Below are 25316 nucleotides of genomic sequence, written 5' to 3'. Positions count from 1 at the left end.
AACAGGCCCAGCTATCTCTGTCTCTCCTCATACAGGAGATGCTCCAGGCCCTTAGTCTTCTTTGTGATTGGACTCACTCCAGTAGGTCCATGTTTCTCTTGTGCTGGTGGACCAAGCTCTCCAGGTGCGGCCTCACCTGTGCTGAGCAGAGGGGAAGGATCACCTGCCTCCACCTGCTGGCAATGCTCTTCCTGATGCAGCCCAGGATACCATGGCTGCTCTTTGCCACCAGAGCACATTGCTGGTTCATGGTCAGCTTGGTGCCCACCACAACCCCCAGGTCCTTCTCTGAAAAGCTCCTCTCCAGCACAGCCAGGTATCAGCACCCCTCCCTGGTTATGCACCAAGTCCCTGCTTCATCAGGACATTGATGAAGAAGCAATGGGAGACAGCGTGGAGCCCTCCTGGAGGCAGCTGCACAACACCTGCTGCTCTCCCCTCCGGCACTGAGCTTGCCAACACCCCTGCTGCCTCCCCAGGCTGGTTGCTCCTTCCCAGGCACTAACAGCAGCCTTGTGGCCACTGGTGGCCTCTCAGGTCTTGAGGCGCAAGTGAGCTCACTAGCAGAAGCAGCAGCAAGGTTCCTCCTCCTGGCTTCCAGGTGGGTGGGGCTGGAATCACCTCCCTGTCAGCACTGACACCATTTTCCTGCTGCGAGGCTCCCGGGTGCAAGGCACAAGTGCCCTCACACTCAGCATCAAAGCCTTCTGCCTGCCACTGGTCTCTCCGGGCCTGAGGGAGTAGTGGCCTCGCAGTCAGCACTGCCATCTTGGGCCTGCCACTGACCTGTCAGGTCCTGAGGCAGAAGTGACCTCCTGAAGTGGAGCAGCAGCAGTGGGCCTGCTCCTGGCCTACCAGAAGTGACCTCGGAAGCTCCCAAAGGGGCACTGGGCCTGGTGCTGGTGGTTCTTTGGGAGAAGTGGCATCAGAACCAGGAGGAAATCCACGTGCCTGCTGCTGGCCTAGGAGCTGATGAGGCGCAAGTCACCTCCCAAGCACCGCTGAAGCCAGGTGACGGCTCCTGCCTCTCAGGGACTGAGAAATCCTAGGTAGAAGAGAATTTCCGAGCTCTTTCTTCCCCGCAGTACAACCGCTCTTCCTCAGCAGCCCTTGGAAGGAACTTCCCCTGTCCCAGCAGCCTGGGATCACTGCCCTCCAAGGGGCACGCGTGCAGCTGTGGGATGACAAATGCAGGTGTTCGATGACGGCAGAGAACTCGCTGAGAAACTCGTGTTACTGAGACACCCTTTACTCTGCCCTTCAGCAGGGCTACAGCTCTGGCGTGACCAGCAAGTCACAGTAACCGAAAGCTTGGCTCATCTGTCAGGCCAGCTTCTAGAAAGGATTGAGGAATGAGGAGGCGGGGACAGACACACCTGTATCTTAACATCCCTGGACTTCTCAGAGGAAGTGTCCCCGGAGTGGCAGCGTGGTTAGTCTAGTGCCTGAAAGCCTCTAGAGCTGCAACATTAAGGTATCTCCAAACCAACGTGGCGTAGTGAAACTCGTATAACAAAACCACACTGTAGTTGTCTTGGCACTCCTCTCACTCGACCGTGCTTTTACAGCCACCTCCAGAGGCACACGGAAGCAGCAGCAATCTGTAGTGCCCAGCGCTGCCGGCTGAGCCCTCGGAAAGCTTTCGGCTTCACTACAGGGTTTTCCAGTGCATGAGGACTGAAGTAGGGGACACAGAACAGATCCAAGAGCAATGTGCTCAGTGCTAAGAGAACACTGAAAACGCTACATGTCTGTAGCAGGACGAGAATGGAAGGGAGCAGAGGGACTGCTGTGGCTAAAAGGCAGCACCTGACTTGAGCAAGACCACACATGTGCTTCCATACAAAATACTTAGGCAGCTCCATCAAGCTGCAGAAGAAAGGTTAGCTAGTTGGTTACTCGCACGAGAAGGGACATGGACTTTACGGTGCCAGACAAGCTCCATATCCCTGCAGGCTTGTTAGAGGGAAGTGCAGTGTGCCTGGCAACTTTTGAAACCCCTTGGAGTTTAGGTTCAGCCTGCGGCAAGGATTTCTCACAGCCAGACCACTTAGTGGGAAACCATTACCGTGCTGTGTAAAGCAAATATTTTTCACCAGCTTTGCATAGTCTTTTGTGCAAGCCACATCCTTTCTGCTCAGAATATCACGGTTCCTCTGTATTGCCCTGGAAAGTGGAGTCCTGGGGTACATCTGCATTTGCTGCAGATCCTTCAGTAGATGCGTGGAGGCCAACACATGCACTTCCAACTTCACCTGCACCTGGGAGAGGGGAAAAAGATCCAATGTTAGTTTTACAGCACACACAGCCCAAAACGTTTGTGGAAATAAATAGTACTTGGGAGTGGATGGTGCAAAAATGTAGAGAGATGTAAAGCCCTCAGAGGAACTCAAAATGAAAGGGGCCCATACAGAGGAAGACATTTGATTTTTTGTGTTTGATTATCACTCAATGGGCTCTTGAGTGAAGGAAATTCCACTGGATATGCACCACACATTTTGTTTAAACCCAGAGACAACATCTTCTTACGCCGTTGGTCAGCTTAGAACACACACACATAACTTGCCCTGTCGAAACAGCCTTGCTTCCAGGAAAGCTCATCTACAGGAGTATTTAAACCAACCACGAAGACCCTCACTGTCTTCCTCCATCCCACATGATCTGATAAATTCTCAGAGGCCAATAAATGACACTGCATGGGATGACATTCAAAAATGCCAGCGTTAGGCAATAGGTTTGTGGACATTCCAGCAACTGGCAAAAGCTGTAGAAGAACAGCTCAGTGCTGGGCAAGCAAAAGATCCTGGAGCAAAAAGCACTGCTCTGATGAGCTCGCTGCTTTGAAATAGTCCTGTCCCAAAGCAGGGACTGCAGAGGAGCAATTGTTGTGAAAGAGGTTGAATTAGTCTCTGGAGAAATGACCTTTGAATGATGAATTTCCATCTACAAGAGCCTGCAGTATCTGAAGATGTCCAAGGGGGCTGGCAGTGCTTAAAGACTGCTCGGCTTTTCTTCAAGAAAGCCCACCTTCTGGCCTGGTCAGTACTGCTCGTGCTTAGCAATGGATAAGAGCTGTGGCAAACATCAAGCACTATCATATTCACAGAACGTGCCTGTGCTATGCTTTCCTGCTGACTACGCCCTACGGGTAGGCAGGGAGAGCTGAGGCCCCTGTGGCTGAGACCGCCGCTGCTGGCAGCTCCTGCCCCGGGCTGGGATGCAGCTGTGCCAGGCGCAGCGCTGGAGCCAGCTGCAGCTGGGCTTCCTGCTGCGGGAAGCAGCCTGACCTGCTCCAGCACCTCGGGAACAGACATCTCTGGCTGGAGCCCCAGGAGACTAAAGCCCCGCGAGCTCTGCAAACGCAGCCACGTCTTTCCCCAGCTGGAGCGTGCGGAGCCCCGGGGGCTGGGAGAGCGGCTGCTGCCGGCGCTGCTGCCAGGCCAGGAGCTGCCGTGTGACCGTGCTGAGGGGAAGGCGGCCGAGCTGCAGCCCCGGTGCCTGGGGCGAGATCCCTGCTCCGAGGCAGGGCAGGGACAGCTGGGTTGATGGTGAACATGAAGGTGTCAGGTGCACGCTGGCCTGGCACTGCCCGCTTGTGGGTGCTGTGCATGGGCCTCGCCGGGGAGGGCTGCGTGCCAGAGACAAGGGTCCACGCCTGGCCCCAGTGGCAGGACAGCACCTGAGCAGCCTGCAATGACCCAGGCTGCAGCCCTGCTCTACCTGGGCTAAGCCTGGGCTGAAGTCTCACCTCAACCTCATCTACAGGTGGACACAGCAACCTGACCAGGCCATCAAGCAGCCCAAACACCTGCACAGAGCCTCCACAAAGGCTCTCTCTGCTTTCCATCCCACGCAGCATGTGAGCAGAAGCTGCAGTGATGCCAGGGCCATGGCAAGACTCAGCCAGCCCTGGCATGACAGGAGCTCTCCCTGCACGGCCCTGTGCAGGACCTGGCCTCAGCTCTCAGAACCACAGAATCACAGAGCTCTTTGAGGTTGGAAGGGACCTGGAGAGCCTCTAGTGCACCTGCCCTGCTCACGCAGGGTCACCTAGGGCAGCTTGCCTAGGACCCTGTCCAGACGGCTTCTGACTGTCTCCGGGCATGGAGACTCCACAGCCTCTCTGGGCAACCTGTTCCAGTGCTCTGTCACTCCTCCCAGGGAAAAGGCTTATTCCTTTGTCTTCAGATGGACCTTCCTGGGTTTCACTCTGGCCTGTTGCCTCTCGTCCTATCGCTGGGCTCCACTGAACAGAGTCTGGCCCCATCCTCTCGACACCCACCCTGCAGATACTTATACACATTGCTGAGATTCCCCCCCTCAGCCTTCTCTGCCCCAGGCTGAACAGGCCCAGCTCTCTCCACCGTTCCCTGTGGGAGAGATGCTCCACTCCCTTCCTGATCTTAGTAGCCCTTCTGGGGCAGGACTCCACCTGGTAGCTCCACATCTCTCTTGTGTTGTGGAGCCCAGAATTGGACACAGCCTGGAGGAGGAACTCCGGGACTCCAAAGAAGCTTTCTTTGATTTCCCTCTTACTTCTGGGAGCCTCTGGCATGGGGTTCTCCTAGAAAACAGCTGCCTGTAGAGGCCAAAGTCTGCTCTGCTGCAGTCTAGTGTTGGCATCCCACATTTTGTGCTCTTCCATCCTCTCAGGATCCTCAGCTCCACACTCTCACGGCCACTGCAGCCAAGGTTGCTGCCAGTCTTGATATCCGCATGCAGCCTTCCCTTCTTTTTAAGTAGGAGGTCCAGCAGAGCCCGTCTGCTTGCTGGCCCTGCTGTGTTGTCTCTCCAGGAGCTCTCAGGGTGCATAAAGTCTGCCTTTCCTTTGTCGGAGCCTGGGAAGCACACTGCATACACAAGTGGAAGGCCCACATCTCCAGTGGATCTGAGGAGCTTTCCTTCTCTGACAATACCTATGCAGACTCTTCCTGGGTGGTTGTGCAAATGGAGCCTGTAGGAGCCACAGTTATCTCAGTGTGGCAGGGGACAAGGCCGGGGAGTTCTTGTTTTCTTCTTGAAACTGTATGAGTAAAGAGAAAAGCAAGAATTCAACCCCTTCAGGAGCGCTCCTGCTGAAGGTGGCAGCCCAGCATGCCAAGAGGCCCACTTGCCTTCTGAGGCCATACTTGAAGACCGGGCTGAGAAAATTGTGGGCTTTCCCTGAGGGCTTTGGCTCCCCAGTATGGCTTAAGGCCTTTGTGATGAGGAGATCCCGTGCCCTTTTCCGATCCAAATCATGCTCCCATACAGGCAGCTGACTCTCTGGTGCGACAATCGTGGTCTGGAGGAAAACGCCAGCCCAAGATGTCTTTCTGCCTTGCTTGCTTCTGGTAGGGATCAACCTTTTCAAACAAACCAAAACCAGAACCACTCATTCCTCTCCATGTTTTAGGCTCCCCAAATAAGAGCTACAGAAGGACCAAAGCACAGGGAATGGCTGGGCAATAAAGTGCCAGAGGGTATTTGCTGCAGGAGGAGTGAGGCCCCTTGGGGAGTAAATGACCACATCTGAACTTTGCATGCACGGGGGAAGGCTGTGAGCTAACAGCTCTTGGTCAGGAAGGAGAGGCAAGAGAGAGGTTGCTGAAAGCCGCATCTCCTTGCCCTGCAGAGGTGAGAAGAAGCCCAGCAGAAGTGCTTTGAAGAGGAAGAGAGAAGCCAAGCAAAGAGGCGCATGTGACCCTGCCACAGGTTGACGGTGTGCTTTCAGCCCAAGGTGGGGGTGTGCTTCTGGAAGGACCAAGCAGGCAAAGGCTTTGTGGCTCCTGCGTCTGGCTGAGGAAGCTCCCAGGCCCCAGGCTGCTGGAAGAAGACCCTGTTGGGGCAATCACTGCATTCTTTGCGGTTCTGCATTTACTTGCTGCTGTTCCAGCCTGTGCTAGAAAGACTGTGCTGAAGCACCAGCAGCTCTCGCAACACTGGCCTCAAGCACTTAGTGAGCTGCAGTCTGCAAGCAGAACCTCCGTGTACTTGCTGCTGCTCCAGCCTTTGCAAGAGAGGCCTAGGCTGGAGTAACATCTCGTTGGAGTCAGACCCTCTCCTCAGCCAGAGGTCTGTCTGCAGAGAAGGTAGTGCCTGCCCTGGGGCCTGTGGGGCAGAGGCTCTGCGGGCTGGCAGAGGCCATGTGGGGTTTTCTGCGAAGAAAACGTCTGCACTGGAGGGGAAGAGAGCTAAATTCCCTAACTCTCCCTCCCACCGCACTTCTGCTCTACCTTCCTCCCCTTCTCGCACCATGGCTCCACCGCCTGCAGCTTTTCCTGTCAGCACCAAATGCCCTCTCCTGCGTCCATTGCCTGCCTTAGCCAACACACACCAGCCCACTTCTGGGGCACTTGTCTGTGCCCCAGAGATCCCTCCCAGCAGCAGGGCACTGCTTCGGGGCACGCACCTCTTGGCAGGTGCCAAGGAGCAGCTCCAAAAAGGCTCCTGGGGCCAGCAGAGCTGCTGCTGCTCCTTCCCCCCACGGCTTCTCCCTGCAGCCCTGCAGGCAGTTGCCCAGGCGGGCTGAGTGCTGACCATCGCAGGTGGCAGAGGCATGGCCCTGGGCACCCTGACCTCCCAGGACACTGCTCTCAGCCACAGCCCTGGGCACACCTGGCTGCACGCACACCCTGCTCACACAGCCATGCCACCCTCCCCGGCAGAAGGGAGCCGTGCCGCCTGAATGCCTTTTAAACTCTGCCATGAGGACTAGGCCTCTCTTGCTGGCTGGGCAGCCCGGAGCAAGTGCCTGTCAGAGCCTGCTCTTGGCTTTTTTCCGCTGCTGCTTCTGCTTTCAGCTTCCAGACCTTTGGGAAAGTCAATGTAAGTGGTCCTTTTGGAAGAGGAGGGCCTTTTCTCCTAGCGCGTAGGTGAAATAAATGTGGATGCTGCTCATTTGCGGAGAGCAGTGCTGGGTGTCTCAGGGCAATTTTGGAGGCTGAGGAAAAGTCTGCATGCTCTTGTCAAGCCTTGTGAAGAGGGAGGTGTTGCTGTGAGCTTTGCCGCAGGGTGTGCGTTGTTTGCTCAGACCTGTGAGTATGCAGTTAGGCAGGAGGAAAGGCGGAGGATGTCTTTTGTGGCCAGGACAGGATCGAGCTTTGTATGTCAAAGTGAAATCGGAGCCCTGCTGGCAGCAAGGCCAAGGAGCAGAGGCTGTTTGCAGAGTTGTGGATGAATTTTGGGAGCTAGGAGCCCTTTTCTTCCTTTGAAGTCCCCTCTGGCGGCTGGCACCAACAGAGTGTGACTACACCCCACTGGCTGGCATCTCTGTGTGTCACTGAAGCATGACACACACTTGTGCAGAGTTGGTGGATGTGAATGCAAAGGGGAGTCTATGTGTGTGCACATACATGCAGGGCCTGGAAGAGGCAGGAGGGCCCTGTTTCAGGTGAGAGAGAGCCTCTGTGCCTGCTGCCACAGAATCCTTTGCCAACAATGTCTCCAGGCATGTAGAGCTGTGGTGAGCAGCCTAGTAGAGAGGAGTGAGGTGGAAGAGAGGGCTGCAAGGAATGCTGCTGGAGGGGAGGAGTGCCTTGGGTGAATATCTCCCCAAAGCTGTGGTGTTTCCCCTTGGGCAATGCCCTTCCTTTGACTGCCAGCAGCAAGGAGGAAGGAAGGTCATTTCCAGGCAGCAGTCAGGGGTGGCGAGCAGCAGGCTCGAGAGGATGTGCCCTTGGCTCAGGCAGCCCTTAGAGGCAAGGACAGGTTGTTTGGGCTCTTTGAAGAGGATGGGAAGGAGGGACGTAAGTGCCTGAAGAGAGAAGGACTGCAAGGGACGGAGCAGTTATTCCCGGTTCCATTTCTGAAGCTTCCAAGAAAGCTTGTCCTTGGGGGCTACACAGCAGTGGCTACTGGAGTGCTCAGGACAGTGGGTAATGGTGTGTGCTGGAGCCTGTCCTTGGAGCTGACGCTGCTGCTCTCCTTGGTGCCTGGAGAAAAAGTCTCAACTGTGGGCTCCTCGAGTTTTCTTTTGGGCATGTTGTGCAGTCCTGAGTGTCCTGTGGCACACATCCCCGCGGTGTGTATTTGCAGCATGCTTCCAGGAATTCACTCACATTCTGCGAAGAAGGAATTACTGGGCAGGAGGACGCAAATGCCAGAAGCTCGAGCAGCAGCTGCGTGGCCTGTACGTGGCCATCAGAAGTCAACAGAGGTAGGTGCTCCTGATGGAGGTCCTTCTTTTGCCAGCTTGCTTTCTGCCAAAGCATTGTGCTCTGGGCACTGGCTGTAGAAGGGCCCTTCCCATGGGTTCTGCTTAGCCTTGTCGGACTTTCCCTGGGGCTTTGCTTTCAGAAATGCCACTTGTGCACTAGTTTTACAATATATCTGTAACTCCTGCACTCTCCATGAACACACTGCTCTTTCTGGTGGCCATGGAAGCACTGAGCCTTTCTGTAATACGAGATGGAGAGTTTTTGCTCAGCTGTGTGATTATTCAGATGCTTGGTCTGAACAAGAAAGGGATGTTCAGCCTTGCTCAACTGCCTTTCAGAGCAAAAGGGTGCTGACAGGAAGGTTTAGGGAAAGGATGAGCGCAGGGACTGAGAAAAACGTTTCCTCCTGGTAAAACAGATGTATTGCAGCCCCCACTGCTCTCTCTCATCCTCCCTAGCAGGCTGACCGACACATTTCCCTAGAGTTTAGTGAGCTGCCTTCCCCTGGGCTTCCCTCCCTTGAATTCTCTATAGGCAGGAACTGCTCTCTTAACTCAGACTCTCGACTCTTGCCCTCGACAAAAGCCTGCCAGAGCTTTTAGCCATTCTCCCCTATTCCCCCACAGCTGTTGTTGTGTAGAATGGAGGGGCTGCAGAGCAAGAGCAAGGGTTGTTTCTGCAATTCTGAGAGGCAGCTTCTTCTCTGAAGCATGGAAACATGGGCTGCCCTTGTGAGCAGCAAGATCCTTTCCTTGGCAGCATCTCACCTCTCTTTCTCACCTTTGCAGATGAAGGTGATGAGGGAATCAATGTTCACAGCCACTAGAGCGGCTCCTTTTTTGTCCTCTACTCCTCTTCCAAGTATTTTTCCAACGTGAGTACTTTGCCTTGCTTCTTTCCCCCCTGCCTGATGAAGGGAGCAGCCACCCAGCACAGGTTGGTTAGGGCTGCATTGCCAGGGCTGGGGCAGGCTGCTCTGAAAGTGCTTTGGGAGCAAGGCTTCCCAGCGGCTGAGTCCCAGTGACCTGCACGCATGCTCCGCCTTCATATGGGCTCTGTCTGTGGGGAAGGGTTCTTCAGAGCTCTGTGCTGGCTCCCAGCTGCCAAAGGCTTTGTGCTTGACTGCCTTGATGCCTTTCTCTTTCTTTGACACTGGGAGCCCAGCAACCATCCATTGCCCATCCCTGAACACAGAGTCTTTGGGGCCATGGAGCAGTGGCTAATGCATGTGGCAGGACAGGGGTAGTGGTATGAGTTGGAGCCTGTCCTGTAGCTGACCCTGCTTCTATCCTCACTGCATGGAGAGAAAGTCATGCTGTGGGCGAGCTTAGAGCTCTCTTTCGGGCATGATGTGCAGCCCTGAGTGTTTTATTTGGGGGTAGTCTTCACAGCTGTTGATGTACCTGCAGTCAGTGGAACCCCTGTGCTTCTGCTGCAGCACTGCCTTCTGCTGCAGAAGCAGGTGCCCAGCTTGTGAGGGGGGAGTGGAGATCCTACTCCCCCTGTGCTCATACCACCTCCCCATGTGTATATTTGCAGTCCATTCCCAGTCTCCTCACAGTGCTCTGCACAGAATGCAGCAGCAGGTGGAAAGAAACCACGTCCAGAAGCTAGGGTACGTGCTACACAGCCTGTGAATGTAGGCCATCAGAACACAGGAGTGGTAAGTGTTCCTGACTGGGGTCCTTCTTGTGCTAGCCTGCATTCTGCAAATGCATTGTCCTGTGGTTGCTGGTTGTACAAGAGCCCTTCCAGTGCCCTTCTTTGAGCCCTGGCTGACTTTGTCCACTGGCTGCATGGTGGGAGGGAACTGCTAGCTCTTGTGTGTGTCTTGGGTGCCCTTGAGTGCTGGGCTTTTGCGGGCGTGAGGGGAAGAAGGCGGGTGCCCAGGGCCAGAAGGGGAAGCGGCCACCCCGGAGGCTTGGTGCCAGCAGCGTCCATGGCCACCTGGGCTGTAGCACCCGGGAACTAGTGGAGTTGCAGAGCCTGAGGGCAGGTAGGAAGGAGAGCAGCAGAGCCCAGAGGCTGGCCTTGAGGCGAGCAGGCTTCCCCTTCTGCAGAGACCTGCTAGGGGGACGCCAGGGGAGGCAGCTCAGAAGGGCAAAGGAGCTCAAGAAAGCTGGCAGGCCTTTAAGCTGCTGAAGGAGAGCCTCCTCCAAGTGCCACTCTGCTCCACCTTGACACTCCAGCAAGCCCAAGTCAGGGCAAAGCCTGCGGCCCCTCACTAGCAATGGCGATTCTGGAGGACCAGGCTTCATCGTTCCATCTGGTGCGTGCGCATCTGCAAAGGCAGGAGCTTTGCTTGAGCGCCTGCTCAGGGAGACTTTCATCAGCACTACATGAGGATTGAGTCCCCTTCTCTCTGCAGACTGACAAGCCTCGGTAAGGATCCGCACCTCAGACCAGCTTCTAGCCTCTTTGTCCTCCACGCATTTTCCATTCCCCCCACAGCAGGAGCTGCGAGAGAAAGCGCCCATCACAGAATCATCGAAGGGTGGAGGTTGGAAGGGGCCTCTGGAGATCATCTCGTCCAACCCCCCCTGCTCAAGCAGGGTCACCTACAGCACACTGTACAGAGTGGCCAAGCGTTAGACACTGTGTTTATCGATAACTGTGCAGTCTAGGCTTGTAGTTAATCTCCTTTTTTAGGCTTTCTTACTTTCAGGTTGGTGCTTGGGATCTGAGGCAAAGGCAGGAAGGGTTTTGGAGCAGCTGAGGTTGTCCGCTGGCCCGCGCTCACAGAGCGGTCTGCTGTAACTCGTTGTGCTCCCTTTCAGCGGCCAGCGGTGCTTTTATTCCTCCCTGCTCCTCGTGGTGAGGTTTGCAGGCAGGAGCAACACATTTGGCCAGGCTCTGGCGTGGGGCAGCCGGGGGGTGTGCCCGCACGCGGCCGTAGTGGGAGCCGAGCAGGGGAAGGGTACGGCCGGGTGTGGGCACGGCCGGTGGCGGCCAAGGCGGGCGGCAGGGTGCGGGGGGCGTCGCGGCCGCCGCGCTGGGGCCGCCATGGCGCCTGGCGCCGCTTGCGGCCGGGTCGGGCAGGCGCCATCGGCCGGGGCGTCCGGGGCGGCTGCACGAGCGTCCCCCTGGCAACGGCGTCCCCCTGGCAACGGCGTCCCCCTGGCAACGGCATCCGGCTGGGATCGGCGTTCCCCTGGCAATGGCATCCCCCTGGCAACGGCGTCCCCGCCCCCGCGGAACTGCCTCCAGTGACGTCACGGGTCCGCGCGACCAATCGTTGGAGGCGGCTGCGGTGAGGGCGGCTGCGGTGAGGGTGGCGGGCGGAGCCTGGGCCTGGGGCGGGGCCTGGGCGCCCTCGGGGGCGGAGCGGAGCGGAGCGGTGGTGTCGCCGCCCTCCCGGGGCGCCTGCTGGTTGCGGGGCCGAGTCTGCTTGTGGTCGGCGGGGTTTGGCTGCAGGGGAGCCGGGGAGTGCGCGCTCAGGGCCTGTCAGCGAGGCCTGGGAGCGCGGCGGGCCGCTGGCAGGTGACAAGTGTCCGTGCGTGTCGTGGTGTGTGCCAGAGTGGGGGGGGGGTGTGGGGAAGGGTCTAGGGTGGTGGAGGTGGGAGAGGGCTGTGCGTGTGAAATCCTGTCATTTCAGTTAAACCGCGTGTTCTCTGAGGTAACTCTTGTATGTTTGTGTTCAGCGACGAAGTAGCTGAGAGGTTTTGAAGCCTGTGGCCGGGGGAGGCGTGGCAGTTTCCTGCGCTGATGGGAGGAGCAGGGAAAGTGGCCAGTGTTACTGCTGTTGTGTGCGGCATTTTGTGGCGTAAAGGCGGGGGGGTGTGCGGAGGGTCTGGAGACGGACACGGGCGGGGGTTTTCAGTAGGAAAGCGGCCGGGCTGTGCACGGGCGAACGTTGTTTTTCAAAAGCGGAGTCGTCTCCCCCGCCCCCCTCCCCCCCGCCGTTAACGGCATCTCCCCGGCAACGGCGTTCCCCCCCGCCCCGCCTCCCCCCGCAGAACTGATTCCGGTGACGTCACGTCCGCGCGACCAATCGTTGGAGGCGGCTGCGGTGGGGGCGGCGGGCGGGGCCTGGGCCTGGGCCTGGGCCGCGGCGCCCTCGGGGGCGGAGCGGAGCGGAGCGGCGGTGTCGCTGCCGACTCAGGGCCTGGCAGCGAGGCCTGGGAGTGCGGCGGGCTGCCGGCGGGTGACAAGCGCGCCCGCGTGTGTGTGTGTGTGTGTGGCATGGTGTGTGCTAGAGTGATGAGAGGAGTAGAATATGTAGGAAGCGTTATTTCTGTTACATAGGGCATTTTGTGGTGTAAAGGGGGGAGGGTGTGGGGAGGGTACAGAGCTGTCCTGAGCTGACAGAAGGAGATAGGTGGGTGTTTTCAGTAGGAAAACTGCCAGGTTGTGCAAGATGTTTTCTTGGTCTTTTTTCCTTGCTTGGAGAAGGCAGTGTTGCTTCAGCATTCCGAAAAATGCTATTTCTCAAAAACGCTGTTGGAATCTGGCTCTCTTTTCTGTCCTCTGTACCTCAGTGGAGAAAATGGAAACTGTTTCACTGTGAAGAGGTGACAGTGCTTATGCAGTTTATAAGAGGAATATTGTTTTGGGTTTTTTGTTTTTGTTTTTTGTTTTTTGTTTTTAAACCACTGAAGCTCATTCTTAACACTACACACGATTTGGTACCTCAATGTGAAGTCCTTTTATGTAATTTCTTTTTGCTTTTTTACTTTTTTAAAGGTCTTGTACAGAGTGAGAATCTAACTGTATATAAATTTTCAATCTTTAACTTTCTTTGTGTGCTTCCTGTTGCAGACAATGGCGGCAGAACAGATTTCTGCAGCTTCGCTCCTTGACAGGACTGTGAAGATTAGGAGGGAGGCTGAAGAGCGGAAAGTGGTCTGGGCCTGGGGCCTCCTTAATATGTCTGTTGGGGGGATGATATATACTGACATGTATGTTGATTGTTATATCTGACTCAACTAAGTAAAGCATTCTACTTTGTATATGCTTAAATATTTCATAGGACCCAGTTACTGTTAAATTGATCGCTTCTTCCTTTTCTTTTTAGGACTGGAAAACTTATAAGTTCCTATTACAACATCGCATTTTGGCCGCTCTGGTATATTGGTGAGTTGTCACAGCATGTGAATTAGTTTTAGGGAGGAGGGAAGGTTTCAGCCTTCATTCTTCTTGCTGGGGAAAGCATTTTTAAGGTTTGGGGTTTTTCGTTGTTGTTGTTGTTTTTTAATAACCAAGCTTCATTTTGTTTTCCTTTATCCCTTTTGGTGCTGTTGGAATTTCATCATTTTAGTGACAAGTAAGAAAGAGTGTGAAGAACAGGTTTCCTACCTTAAATGTGTTTAATGTGTGCAATAAGGCTTTGGGGAATAGTTGAAATAGTAGCGTTGTGTTGTATTGTAGGGCTGCAGGACATTTCCAAATAATCAAATTTGGTTTCAAATGAGTAGGCTCAAAAGTAATTGTATCTAATACTATTAGCGGATGAAAAGGAAGAAGAGTGAGAGCAATGTCAGGTAACGAGTGACAGAAGGTTTGGCAGAAGACACTTGATAAATAGCATGAAACTTCATTGCAGTGCTTTGTATCCTGTCTGGAAAATACCTTTCGCTTTTACAAATACATATTGTAGCAACAGAAATGAATTTCAATATAGAAAGGAAATTTATCTCTAATGGTTCTTGCATGAAAAGGAGAAGTTGTCTTACGTCCGTGCTCAGACTGGCAGTTATTGGTAGCCCTAACAATAAACTATTCTTGATTTGTGTATAAACTTGTTTTCTCAGATCATTTACTGTCACTCCTGTTTATGGTGCCTAGCATGATAAAAACCTTTGTGTTTGTTCTAGAGCTTGCGCTTGTATCCCTGTTCAGTCTGAATGCCTTATTTGATTTTTGGATGTACTTCAAGTACACAATGGCACCAACTACCTTGGTCATGACTCGTAGACAGCAGATCCTTCTAGGGATGCAGAATGCAGGTAGGTGTTATAAATTATAAATACTTTTTTTAAAGATGATATCTTTCTCAAGCCCATGAATCTTTAGTGAAGTGAGTTCTCAGTTACGTCATCTGACAAGAGCGGTAAGATGAACTAACTGCAGCCTATAAAAATTCAAAATAAAAGTGATAAATTGATGAGCAATTAAGGGGAGAAGTGGAGAGGAAACAACCAATACAAAAGGAGAAAAGGAGAGTGGGCTGTTAAAGGGCAGTGAGAGAGACTTAAACTTTATGAAGCTGGACAAGGAATTTGTAACCTATAAATGGGATTGAGAACAAGGCAGAGTGTATAGGTTTGTATTTAAATTTGGTATCCTACTATCATCATACTGACTGGAGAGCGCCAAATTAGAAAGAGAAAAGAGACCTTAGTGTGCAGTCTGAAAATGACAGGCTAGAGAGCAGTTGCTCTGAAAAGTTCTGAACGTCTAAGTGATGTTGTCAAATATAGAAAAACTTGGCAGAGTTTGAAAATACAGCAAAAGCAAGGTGCTAGTACAATGTGTTACATACTACTAGGCTGCCTCCAGAGAAAGAGCGGCAGATACGGGAGCAGGGTTATATCACCGCAGCTGAGGAGTGTAATACCTGGGTTTGCACAGGTAAATGAGACATTAGATGTGCTAAAGACACATGAAGCAGGCAGGTAGAGTAGCTGACCAAATAAGTTAAATAATTGCCTCGGGCTATGCAAAGGTGCTTGGTAGAATTTAACTGAAATTTTAAATTGTAGAATTTGTATTGAATTATGATCACGTGTCCCAGTTTTCTGATTTTTATGTCTTTGGGGTTGACTGCTGAATCCTGTAGGGGTCAGACTAGAATAGTCTTTTTAGTGTCCTAGAATTTCCTTAAGGGAAGAGAGTTGTGTATGTGTGTTTTGCTGTGTATTTAAAGTGAGGAGGAGAGTTCTGGGCTGCTGCATGTACAGTGCTGATTGTGGGTTTTTTTGCTTATTGCAGCGGTACAAATAATTCCAGCACATGAGCTGGCAGCGAAGAAAGTCCCTTCTTCTACGCCTTCTCCTAGAGTCCAGGGTCAAACTGTGCTGAGTTACAGCCCATCCCGGCCCTTCAGGGCCAGTCCAAAATTTACTTCTGGTTGTATCTCAGGGTACAGCCTTCAGCGGCAGGCTCTGTCAAGCAACAGCGCTTCTTATAGCAGTGCTTTAACCTATTCACCAAGCAGCAGCTACAGTAAGGTAATGACCAAGGTGGCTTCAAGGGGAACGGTTTGGCTTTGCTTATCGTGTCCTTGTGTTGTGCTGTAAGCCATTGGAGGTGTGCGGCCGGCAGTGGAGGGTCCTGTGTGTGTGTTCGCTTTGTTTGCAAAGCAGATGAAATTTGTCTTGTCAGTATTCATCCTCTTTCCCTGGTGTTAATTTATTTGTTTTACAGTAGCTAGTTTGTTTCAGAGCACAGCAAAAATAAGAAACTAGAATGTAACTACAAAATAGCAAAAACCTTCCCCCAAACGAGAGCATATTTTATAGCAGCAATCAGCAGAGTAATCAATTCTTATGTTGAGTCGATCTATTCATTTAGTTTATAAAGTCAAAATGGAACTCTCACTTTCCTCATGTGACACAACTGTTTGCTTTTGTTTCCCAAAGCTTTCCAGCTTCAGCTCTTCTCCTACTGGTTCACCATATGCCTCAAGTGTTGGGCCAGTGGAAAGCACCGGGCTAAGGTCTTGTTGCCACTTTTCACCAATGCGGTATAATTCCCGTATGAGTCAAGATGATGAAATCACAGACCGCAAGTCACTGCAAAAGTACCTTCGAAGCGAAGAAGAGAAACAGCGTAGACTTCAGTTGGGTACGTAAATAACTTCATGTAGCCTGAAAAGCTTGGCAAGGAGGGGATGTTGGTTTTATTGATGAGGAGTGGATGAGAAAAGTTGGAAAAGATTCCTGCACAGAAAGAGAGCTGCTGAAGTACTAGTCTATATTATAGATATACTAATAATCTCTGTAGCATTTGTTGTGTATAGTGGACTACAATGAGTTGAAGGGCTTTATCACCTCGATGAGAGGGATATTTTGTGGAGAAGGCAGTTGAGCTAAAGGTGGTGAATTACCTGCAGGCAGTTTTTGTCTGGGATAGGGACAGTGCCTTATTAATATAAAGATGAAATCAGTGTTTATGCAGACAGATTTTGGTGTATGTATTTATGATAATTCATGAGCACATCTCTCCTGTCAAAGCCTTAATATAGTGACCTATTGCCTGCAGTGTTGCTTCTGTGATTACTTGGTGATAATTTTATGGCTGTTCAATGTCATTTCAGCAAGTTCATGTTCCAGCTCTCCTTCCAGCAGCCCAACCTTTTGGAACTACAGCCGTTCCTTAGTAGAGCAAGCACAGGTGCTGAGAAAGTACCAGTATCAGGTGGCTTGCATGCCCCAAGCTCCATCAGCACACAAGGACGAAGCTCGTCTGAGCTCTCCACTGACTGCAGAAGAAGTAAGCTCAGCACCAAAGGAGCCAAGAGAGAAAAACAGGGCTCTAAAATATGTGGCTCCATCCAAATGTGAACTCCGTCAACGGTGCTAGAAAGGGAGAAATCCTATAGCATTTAACCATCTTCATACAGCTTGTAAGACTTTTTGCCACAAGGGGTATACATTTCAAATTCCGGACTGTAAAATTTTACAATTGTAAAATTGTAAAATGATTTCTTCCTTGGTGAACAAGGTACCTGTGTTTAGGTGGAAAACTGACTCCTGAGAGAATTTCAGGTTTCATGCTTTGTGGTCTTTGTAATTAACTAATACTCACCGTGTAGGCCACGGTGGAAAGCTGGAAACTTCTGTTGGTTTGGCCAACTCTTCAGAATTATTTTATCTGAAGTTGTTTAATATTACTGTGTGTCTGAGAACAGACAGACTTCGAGTTCAACTCAAGAATGGTGGCTGTGGAACTTTTTTTTACCATTTTGTACTCTGGATAAAATAAACTTGTGACATAAAAAATGACTGGAAACTGACCTGTACCTAATGTAGTGAAATAGTTGAAGGTGTGTAAAATTGTTCTCCTTTACACTTGTGTCTGGAATAAGTCTGATTCAAAAGAATGTCATTAACGTAGCTTTTAATTAAATTTGATCTGTTTTCTTTATGTCGTACATTAACTTAGTCTACCCTGCAACTTGGACCAATTTTATCCTAACAGAGCAGGGAACGCAAAACTGTGCGTTTGGACTCACGGGAGATTTAGTGTACTGTGAAAAGAGAGTAGGAGAGTAGTATGGTAAGCTACTGTAGAATTCACATGATACAGCCATTAGATGAGAGTTCTGGAACAAATGCAATTTGAATTATGTGCTGTGGTCGCGGTCAGAAAACGTCGTAGGCCCTAAAAACTCTTTAGTATTCTGTTAGGTTGCTGTATGTAGGTAATAATGTTCTTTCCATAGGTTTGGGCAAGGGTGATTGTGAATCGACGACAGCTTGATTACCTGGATTCCTGGACCGCTAGGTTCAGAAGTGTAAGTCCGGTCCCTATGAACTGCCTGTTCTTGCTGTTAGAATAGGTACAGCAGAATGAAAAAGTACCTCAGTGCTCCATGTATACCTAAGGAAGTGAAAAGAATTACATATTTGAGTCTATTTGAGGATTAGGGTGGGCTTGGACATGGAGACTAGAACAGCATGCTTGTAACAAAGAAGTATTAGGACACATTTTCAACCTGAACTTTTGCACTTGCTGACCTAGGTGTTTTCTGTTCTGAAAACTTTACAGCTGTAAAGTTCACCCACCTTTGAATGAAGACACGTGCATCTTAACACACAGTGGATGTGAAAAGACTTGTTTTTTCTTTCTACAACCCAATTTTCTGAATTTTTCCTGTTTTTTTTCTCCTGTATTTCAAACTCCTTCTGGACTCAAATAAAGCATGGGAAATGCCAGCCCGTTGACTTTTTCCAACAGCCTTGAGGAGTGTAATAAAAAAACAAAAAGAAAATTTTGGTCTTAGGCAATTGCTTTAGCAGAGGAAATACAATCACATACTATGACAAAATAATTTGTAAGCCTAACTTTGAATTACCCCTTCAGTCAGCAACTATCACGTATGTAGTTCTTCTAAGTAGTGGGACGAGTGAAAAGTAAAAGATTTCTATGAGATGTGGGGTTATGACTGTTCTGTACCAGATTCCTAAGCATCTGTTCATAAACCTACAGGCAGCTTGGCTTCAGTTCCCAAATCGTGTCACATACAAGTGTCACATATTGTGTTTATCAGGCCCTTCATTTCCTGAAAGGGTTTTGAGAGGGAGTGGACCCATGAAAGTTTAAATTACCACTATGAGTGACGTGCAGTGCCTCAGAATACCCCTTTTCTCATTGTTCAGGAAAGCTTTATCAGTATCACTGCTTTCTGGAGATTTGTTTTCCCAAGTCCTCTATAGTGAATTTTTGGCATTTTAGAGGGTCTTTCTAGAGCCAATCACCCCTATCTAAATTGATGCTCTTAATTACTTTTCCTCCTTGGTTGACTTCAAAGTTCCTGTTGTTAAACTCCTTTGTGATTGTAACAGTGATGCTGACTAGAGAGTAAACTAACATTTTTGTCACATTCTTGTTGCTTCTAAGCTTTTTAATTTTTGCATTTCTCTTTCCTAGTGGATTAATGGGACTATTTTAGTGCCACTTGTACAAGAGACTGAGTCTGTGAGCAGTCAGCTGAGAAGAACGGGGTACCCAGAAATGCAGGTTGGAGGTATGATGATAGAGTAACTGGGGGGTTCCCTGTGGTGGTTGGTAGCAGGCCACCCCATAGCAGGGCACTGCATAGGTAGTATAGAAAACAAGTCTGCTAAGAATTACAGTTCCGTTTCCTGTTTGTATTGGTGTGATCTTTGCTTCATGTAATGCATTTTACTAAACTGGAAGGATTCTTCATAGGATTTCTGGAAATACTGATAAAGGCATGCTGATGCTGCAATAGCATAAAATTCTTAAGCCTCTTGTTTCCTCTGAATTCATTCCTGGAGAGTTAAAGGCTCAGATTAACATCCTTGTATCTTAAACTGTCAGAAAACTATCACACGTTGCAAGGATGGTTGCCTGTCAGCCCTCTCTGTCTACGTTAGTATGTGTCTTTCCAAACTTCCTTAAAATCAGCTACTTCCTGAAAAACCTATTACTGTTACTTCCTTAAATTGTTACCTGCTATCTTGTCTGAAAGCAAACAGGCCACAAAAAGTTTTATGAAAACTTAGATGTGATACATTGTATCCAAATATTGTTTAAGAACTGAGAAGTCATCTTATGACTGTGATAATAATAAATCTATAGACCTAGGAAGTATTTATTTATTTATTTATTTTAACTTAAATTAATTCTGTTATCACAGGCGATTAATCGTTTGCATTTAAGATCTAAGATCATTTTAAGGTTAAGATACATTAAAGTTTATTTATTTATTTATTTTAACTTAGAATAGTTCTGTTATCAGAGATAGGCTATTAATCATTTGCATTTAAGATCTAAGATCATTTTAAGATTAAGATACATTAAAGATTATTTAAGTACTAGGTGTAGCACTAAGTGGGGCTGGGGAGGATAATCTCAGGTGGATTTTGGAGAGCTATGGGCATTAGAAGAAAAGATCTTTTGGTTGGGGCAGTTGATTTTTGCTGTTTTGGGGTCCCCCCCCCGTCCTTTTTAAGCATTTTGATGAGCTAGAATTCTAGCTAAAATTTCATAGTGCAACTCTGAAGGAACTCCTTCTGTTGCCCTATCACATGCATATCCCCCTCAATCAAGTGCAGGATTTGATAGGCTTCATTTAAACAAAGCCTACTTTTTTTTGGCCTGTTTGTAGTCTGTCCTCAAGATCTGCATCTGTTGTGGTGCCTGTGAAAAACTGATCACTTACTGACCTCATCTCCACCTTGCTGCCCTCCTACTGCTCTGTAAAATGGATGTTACTTCTTCCCTTTTTCACACTATAGGTTTCTGTTTTCTTTTGGAATGCAAGCCCTTCAGATAAGGAACTGTCGTCTTTTGCGACCGCACAGTGCTGCATAACGTTTATGTTGTGTGGTTTAAGGGAGACAGCTAGTACTTCACTGGGATTGGAAACAAACATTTGGAGTATTGGATAAGCTGTTAACTTTGTATAAATCTTAGTAAATTATCTTAGTAAGTTACCTTAGTAAATAGTGAGACAAAAAAGCCAGTTCCTCCTTGTAACATTGCATTTGTTAACGTCTTGTAAGGGAGAATGTTCAAATTTCTGTCGTGGATGCAGATGTCATGCTGGCTCTTGTCGCATGCAGAAGCCAGCGTCAGCAATCTGAAACAAGCAGCACTTGTTAAAGCTCCAGTCATGCCAACTCTGTACGCTATAATGCAGTATTTGGATATTGCAGCGAACCAAGAGTATTTGGTTGAAAGGGTCAAAGGTATGTGGTCAACCATACTGACTTTAAAACGTTTCCGTTAGCTGGGTCAAGCGTCGGCGGTGTCAGATACCCCGTCAATTAAGAGGTTTGAACTACAGTCACAGCAGGGAGAAGAGCTGCTTTTCAAGTAGCAGAGGTAGTTTTTGCAACTTCCTCTTTTCATACCAATGTAATGATGTGGGACTTGGCATGGAAGTTTTTATTTCTTCTCTCAGTTTGGGGTGTGAAGTGTCCTATTTAATCCCTTCATTAATTACCAATAAAAAATACCTTGTAAACTCCACTCCCCTAACTTTATATATTCCTTAGTTTAATTTTTCCTATTTTGTGCACTGAAAATACATGCAGTGTTCTTGAAGCTAGTGTCAAATATGTCCTTCTTGCACCTTCAACCTCGAGTAGCTGAATAAATTTTGTTTTTTCAGAGCTTTCTCAGGGAGGATACATGAGCTCATTCCGATGGAACAGAGGAGGAGATTTCAAGGGCCGTAAGTGGGATGCTGACTTGCCCACTGACTGTGCTGTAAGTTTTCAAAGAAGGCTTAATATAACTTCCTAAAGTGTGTCTTTCAGGGTAGATTTTTGTGTGTGGTAGCAATTAAGTCTTTTGAGGAACATGGTCAAAATCCTGTTTGCCTCCCTATCCTGATAATCCCATTGTAGTCAGTGAAATTATGCAAGGAATAATGCCAATGGGATTGGACATTGTGCAGATCACAAAAATGCGATTTCATGTCTTAGTCTTAAGCCGGCCTCTTATTTAGACTCATCTGAGATGTCAGTCAGGTAACTGTTTTGGGAGCAACCTGACAGAAGGTTGCGGATTTGTTAGAGCAATATTCTACCTTATTAAAAAAAAAACAAAAAGAAAAAAAAAAGAAAAGAAAAAAGTCTGCTTTAACCAAACCTCATAATTTCTCATGCAAGATGAACCTTAAAATTTTCCTTTGCTGTAATGGTTAGAAGAACAAACGGATTAAGTGGCGTGTCTTCATGTTTATTTAATTCAGTAATTTCTTGAGAAATCCACAGGCATTACATTATCTTACTTGAGAACAGACTTGTAGTCATGCTTAGCCAATTAATGCAAAAGGTCAGGAGAAAGCACTTCAGTGAATACAGTGACTTGAAAATTCAACTGAAATAGTTAAAAGAAAGGCCACAAGATAATCCAGGGAGTGGAGAACAAGCTTCACGTGTGACTCTTCAGTTGAACTCTGTATTTGAAAGGAGAGTTCAGGTGATTTGATTCCCTCTATAGATGTTCAGTTACTGGGGAGAAGCAGGAAGAAGATTCATATGCAAGTTTTACAACCTTGCTGACAAAGATGCAACAAGATTGAATTGCTGGAAGCTAAAGTTGAGCAAAATCTGTCTTGAAATAAGATTTGATTTTCTAGTTGTGAAGATGACTAAATATTTGGGACTGACAAGCTGGGAAGCAGCTCTAGCTATCTTGGTAGAGAGCAAGCTGAGCAGTTTGAAAGTATTAAAGACCGTAACACAGACCCTCACACCCTGAATTCATTGTCTTTTAATGAAACCAGCTAAGAGAGATAGTACTGCACAATGTACTAAACTTGTAAAGATTCTGGGAAAGAAGTTCTGATATAACAGATGAAATTAATATTGAACACTTGTCTCGAAGCTTTGGCATTAACTTAAGACAATAAGTGCCAAATGAAGAGTTTTTAACTGTAATGTTAGTCTCATTGCATGCAACTTAAAGCAATAATATCCACTAGACCTCTTGAGGCTTTGGGCATTTAGCCCATAGAAATTCTTCTGTCTGCCAAACAAATCCTATGTTGAACACAGGAGGTATCATACTACAGAGTAATTTGGTCACGCTGCACCCAAAGAATGTTGAGAAGTCTACTGTAAGAGTTAAAACACAACATGCAGTACTGCGATTTTCTCGCTGTTAGCTAAGAAGATACTTGTTCTAGGACTTTCTTCCAAAATGTTGAGAGCTGGTAAGATTCATGAGCAGTCCAAGTTTGTCCATTGATTTTGTTTTGCCATTTTTTGACAAGAGAGGAGCAACTTGCTGGGTAAGTGTAGTGTTTGGAAAAGTTGTCATTAGATCGGATCGGCCTCTCTAAGCCAAATCTTTGCAGCTAGCGTAGAAACCATCATGAAATCAGGTATCTTGTAGTTTGTCCTATACATGCTATTCAGATCTGTGACTTTGCAAATTCTGTGAGATGTGAAGATAGTTACTTGTATGTCAGGAGTTCAGTTCACATGCAGCACCTTTTTAACGTGTTGTGACTGAAAGGGTTTCATTTACAGGAAGAATAAACTTGTCTTGACATCTGTGGCGTGCCCTGGACCATTGAATTCAGTGCTCTAAGTGTTAAGCTGCCTTGGGCTTCTAAACATAGTGCGATTAATTAAGTCCATGATGCAGCAACAGACTCTCAAATTAAGTCCATGATGCAGCAACAGACTCTCAAATACCCTAACTAATATCTGAGATTATGGAAAGAAAGCTGCTGTCCTGTCAGTCTTCTTAATGATACTAAAATGAGATTTGTTTTTGTTTGCACAGATCCTTATGCACATATTCTGCACTTACCTCGATGCCAGACTGCCCCCTAGCCCCAAATACCCTGATGGCAGAACCTTCACTGCCCAACACTTTGTTCAAACACCAGATAAACCAGGTATTGGCATTCTTGGACTGCTTGTTTAGCTGCTGTTTACTGCTTGGATCCCATCAGCGCTCTTAAAATCCCTATCTTATTTTAAAACTTTAATTCACAGACATTACAAATGAAAATGTATTTTGCATCTACCAAAGCAACATCAATCCACCCCACTATGAGCTGATCTACCACCGCCAGGTCTACAATCTGCCCGAGGTATGATCGCGTTAGTTTTTTCTGCTGTCAGGAAACCTTGAGCAGACCTGATCTGTTTCTTTTTCATTCTTCCTTTTCCTTTGGAACTAGCCACATCCATTGAATATGTAGGCTGGCTCAGTGCAGAAAGCAAATGTTACCACGATCTTTGGCCATCGTGTGGTATTTAGTCTGCTGCTGAACGATAGCTTCAGTGCCTAACTTAGGTACATCAGTGCCCAGGCAGCAGCTTCCTCTTGTTGTTTATTTTCTGATGATTTATTCTAAAATCCTAATTTATGTAAGCTCTGAGGTGTGTTGCTATTCCTCAGTGCCAACGAGACTGATGCTTGTCTGTAAGAGTTTTTGGAGGGAAACATCTAATCTCAATATCAAAATACTAGACTTTTCCTGTACATCTTGATTTTATGATTGAGCCCCGATTGTGACTTGATTTTCTGATTTCAGAAAAGCTCTTTTAAAAAGCATTTAAAAATATTTGAGGGTGATAATCCATCTAGAAAACAAGCTTGGTCTTTTTCTGGTGTTTGCCTAATTGAAAGATAAGAATTGAGGCAAAACCCCAGCAGTCTAAGCTGTAATACCATTTCGCGAGGTCTCTGTTATAGTTTTTTCTCATCTCTGATGATATAACAGGCCGACAGGGTGCACACTGCAGTATATGTATCTTGCAAAACGTTTTGAAGGAAAAATTGTGCTGCTCCACCTAAGATCAGGACAGGGGATGACAGTTGTTTTAAATAAGACATTCTAAGATATTAGTGTGGTTGTTTGCATGTGATTTCATTTCCAAGTTTTTTTCTCTTCCCGTGGTATTCAGGGCAGAAACAACATGTTCCATACATTGCTTATGTTTCTGTACATCATAAAGACAAAAGAATCTGGGATGCTTGGGTAAGTGTCAAACGTTCCGTATCATTGCGCTGCGCACGAGATCTGAGCAGGAGCTTTCTGTTTTGAAATACCGTAACTGAAGTTGCTATCATAGGACGATACTGATGGAATTAAAATGCTCTTCTCATTTTAAGTAATGGCAGCCTTTTTACAAAATCATGTCAGTTTTGTGTGCATGAGCGTGCAGGAAATGTTTTGTGCTTTTCTTTGGTCTTGTGCTGGCTGAAAAATCCTGTGGAGTCCATGCTGCGGAACAGTGGCCTTGGCCAGACAACCAGGTTGCTACCTTCTTGCTAGAAGTACTGTGCTATTTATAAACAGGAGACAGACACTGCCATAGTGCTGTAATCTCTTGTTTTTGGCATAACAAGAGGAGTTTCGAGTGCACAGTGAAAGCTGCACTGACATAAAAGCAATGTCCGGACTTTTTTGTTCTGAAAGAGCTGTCTTTAATTCGAGGTGAAACACGATACCTACATAAATGTTAAAATGCTGATGTGCGGGATTGGCAGTTTTTCTTGTAATGAAGATTTGTTTTAAATAGGAGCTTTAACTTACTTGTGTCTTATCGTTATAATGCTGTTTTTGCAGGCAAGTGAATTTTGGTGCATCAGGAGTCAACGTTCTAGGGGTGTTTGGAGAGTAACATCTCTAGCAGGACTGCAGCTCAGAAGAACGATCCTGCTTCTCCGACAAGACGAGCTGAGCAGCATCGTTTCACTTGTTGCCTTGAATATGGACTATGAAATGGGATAATTTAAACTCTGCTTTATGGACAGAGGGGAAATGTTTGTAATTTCTGTACAGTTTTGGGGAGGATACTCTGTAAAACGTTGTATTGTTTTTTACTGATGAAATGTATCTAAACAGGAACTCCATCAGGTCTTTTCTATTTGGCTCCTCACCTTAACAAATCGTATTTAAACCCCCCTTGCTATTTCTGTTGCATTTACTCTTCAAGCACTCTAAAGAGCTTAACTGCCCGCAGGGCTCAGCAATGAACCCGCGCTTGCCGCGTTTGAGGGTGGAATGCAGCA

At 48.2% G+C, this 25316-nt stretch overlaps 1 protein-coding gene across 1 annotated transcript; it reads left to right on the top strand.

Moving 5' to 3' along the window:
• The first annotated feature begins 9712 nt into the window (after positions 1–9712).
• On the top strand, positions 9713–24925 carry LOC134154683 (transmembrane protein 209-like). Its single transcript, XM_062601364.1, has 16 exons — positions 9713–9753; positions 12095–12147; positions 12910–13036; positions 13153–13211; positions 13952–14083; positions 15069–15307; positions 15719–15927; positions 16400–16571; positions 17524–17595; positions 18732–18828; positions 20393–20518; positions 20944–21041; positions 23073–23187; positions 23288–23385; positions 24206–24279; positions 24871–24925. The coding sequence occupies exons 1-16, from the start codon at positions 9713–9715 to the stop codon at positions 24923–24925; spliced, it is 1767 nt and encodes a 588-aa protein (XP_062457348.1).
• Positions 24926–25316: the final 391 nt, after the last annotated feature.

Source organism: Rhea pennata, unplaced genomic scaffold (assembly GCF_028389875.1).
Source record: "Rhea pennata isolate bPtePen1 unplaced genomic scaffold, bPtePen1.pri scaffold_33, whole genome shotgun sequence".
In the NCBI taxonomy this organism is placed as follows: domain Eukaryota; kingdom Metazoa; phylum Chordata; class Aves; order Rheiformes; family Rheidae; genus Rhea; species Rhea pennata.
The sequence above is the reverse complement of the archived record's forward strand: the minus strand, read 5'-3'. Positions and strand labels throughout refer to the sequence as shown.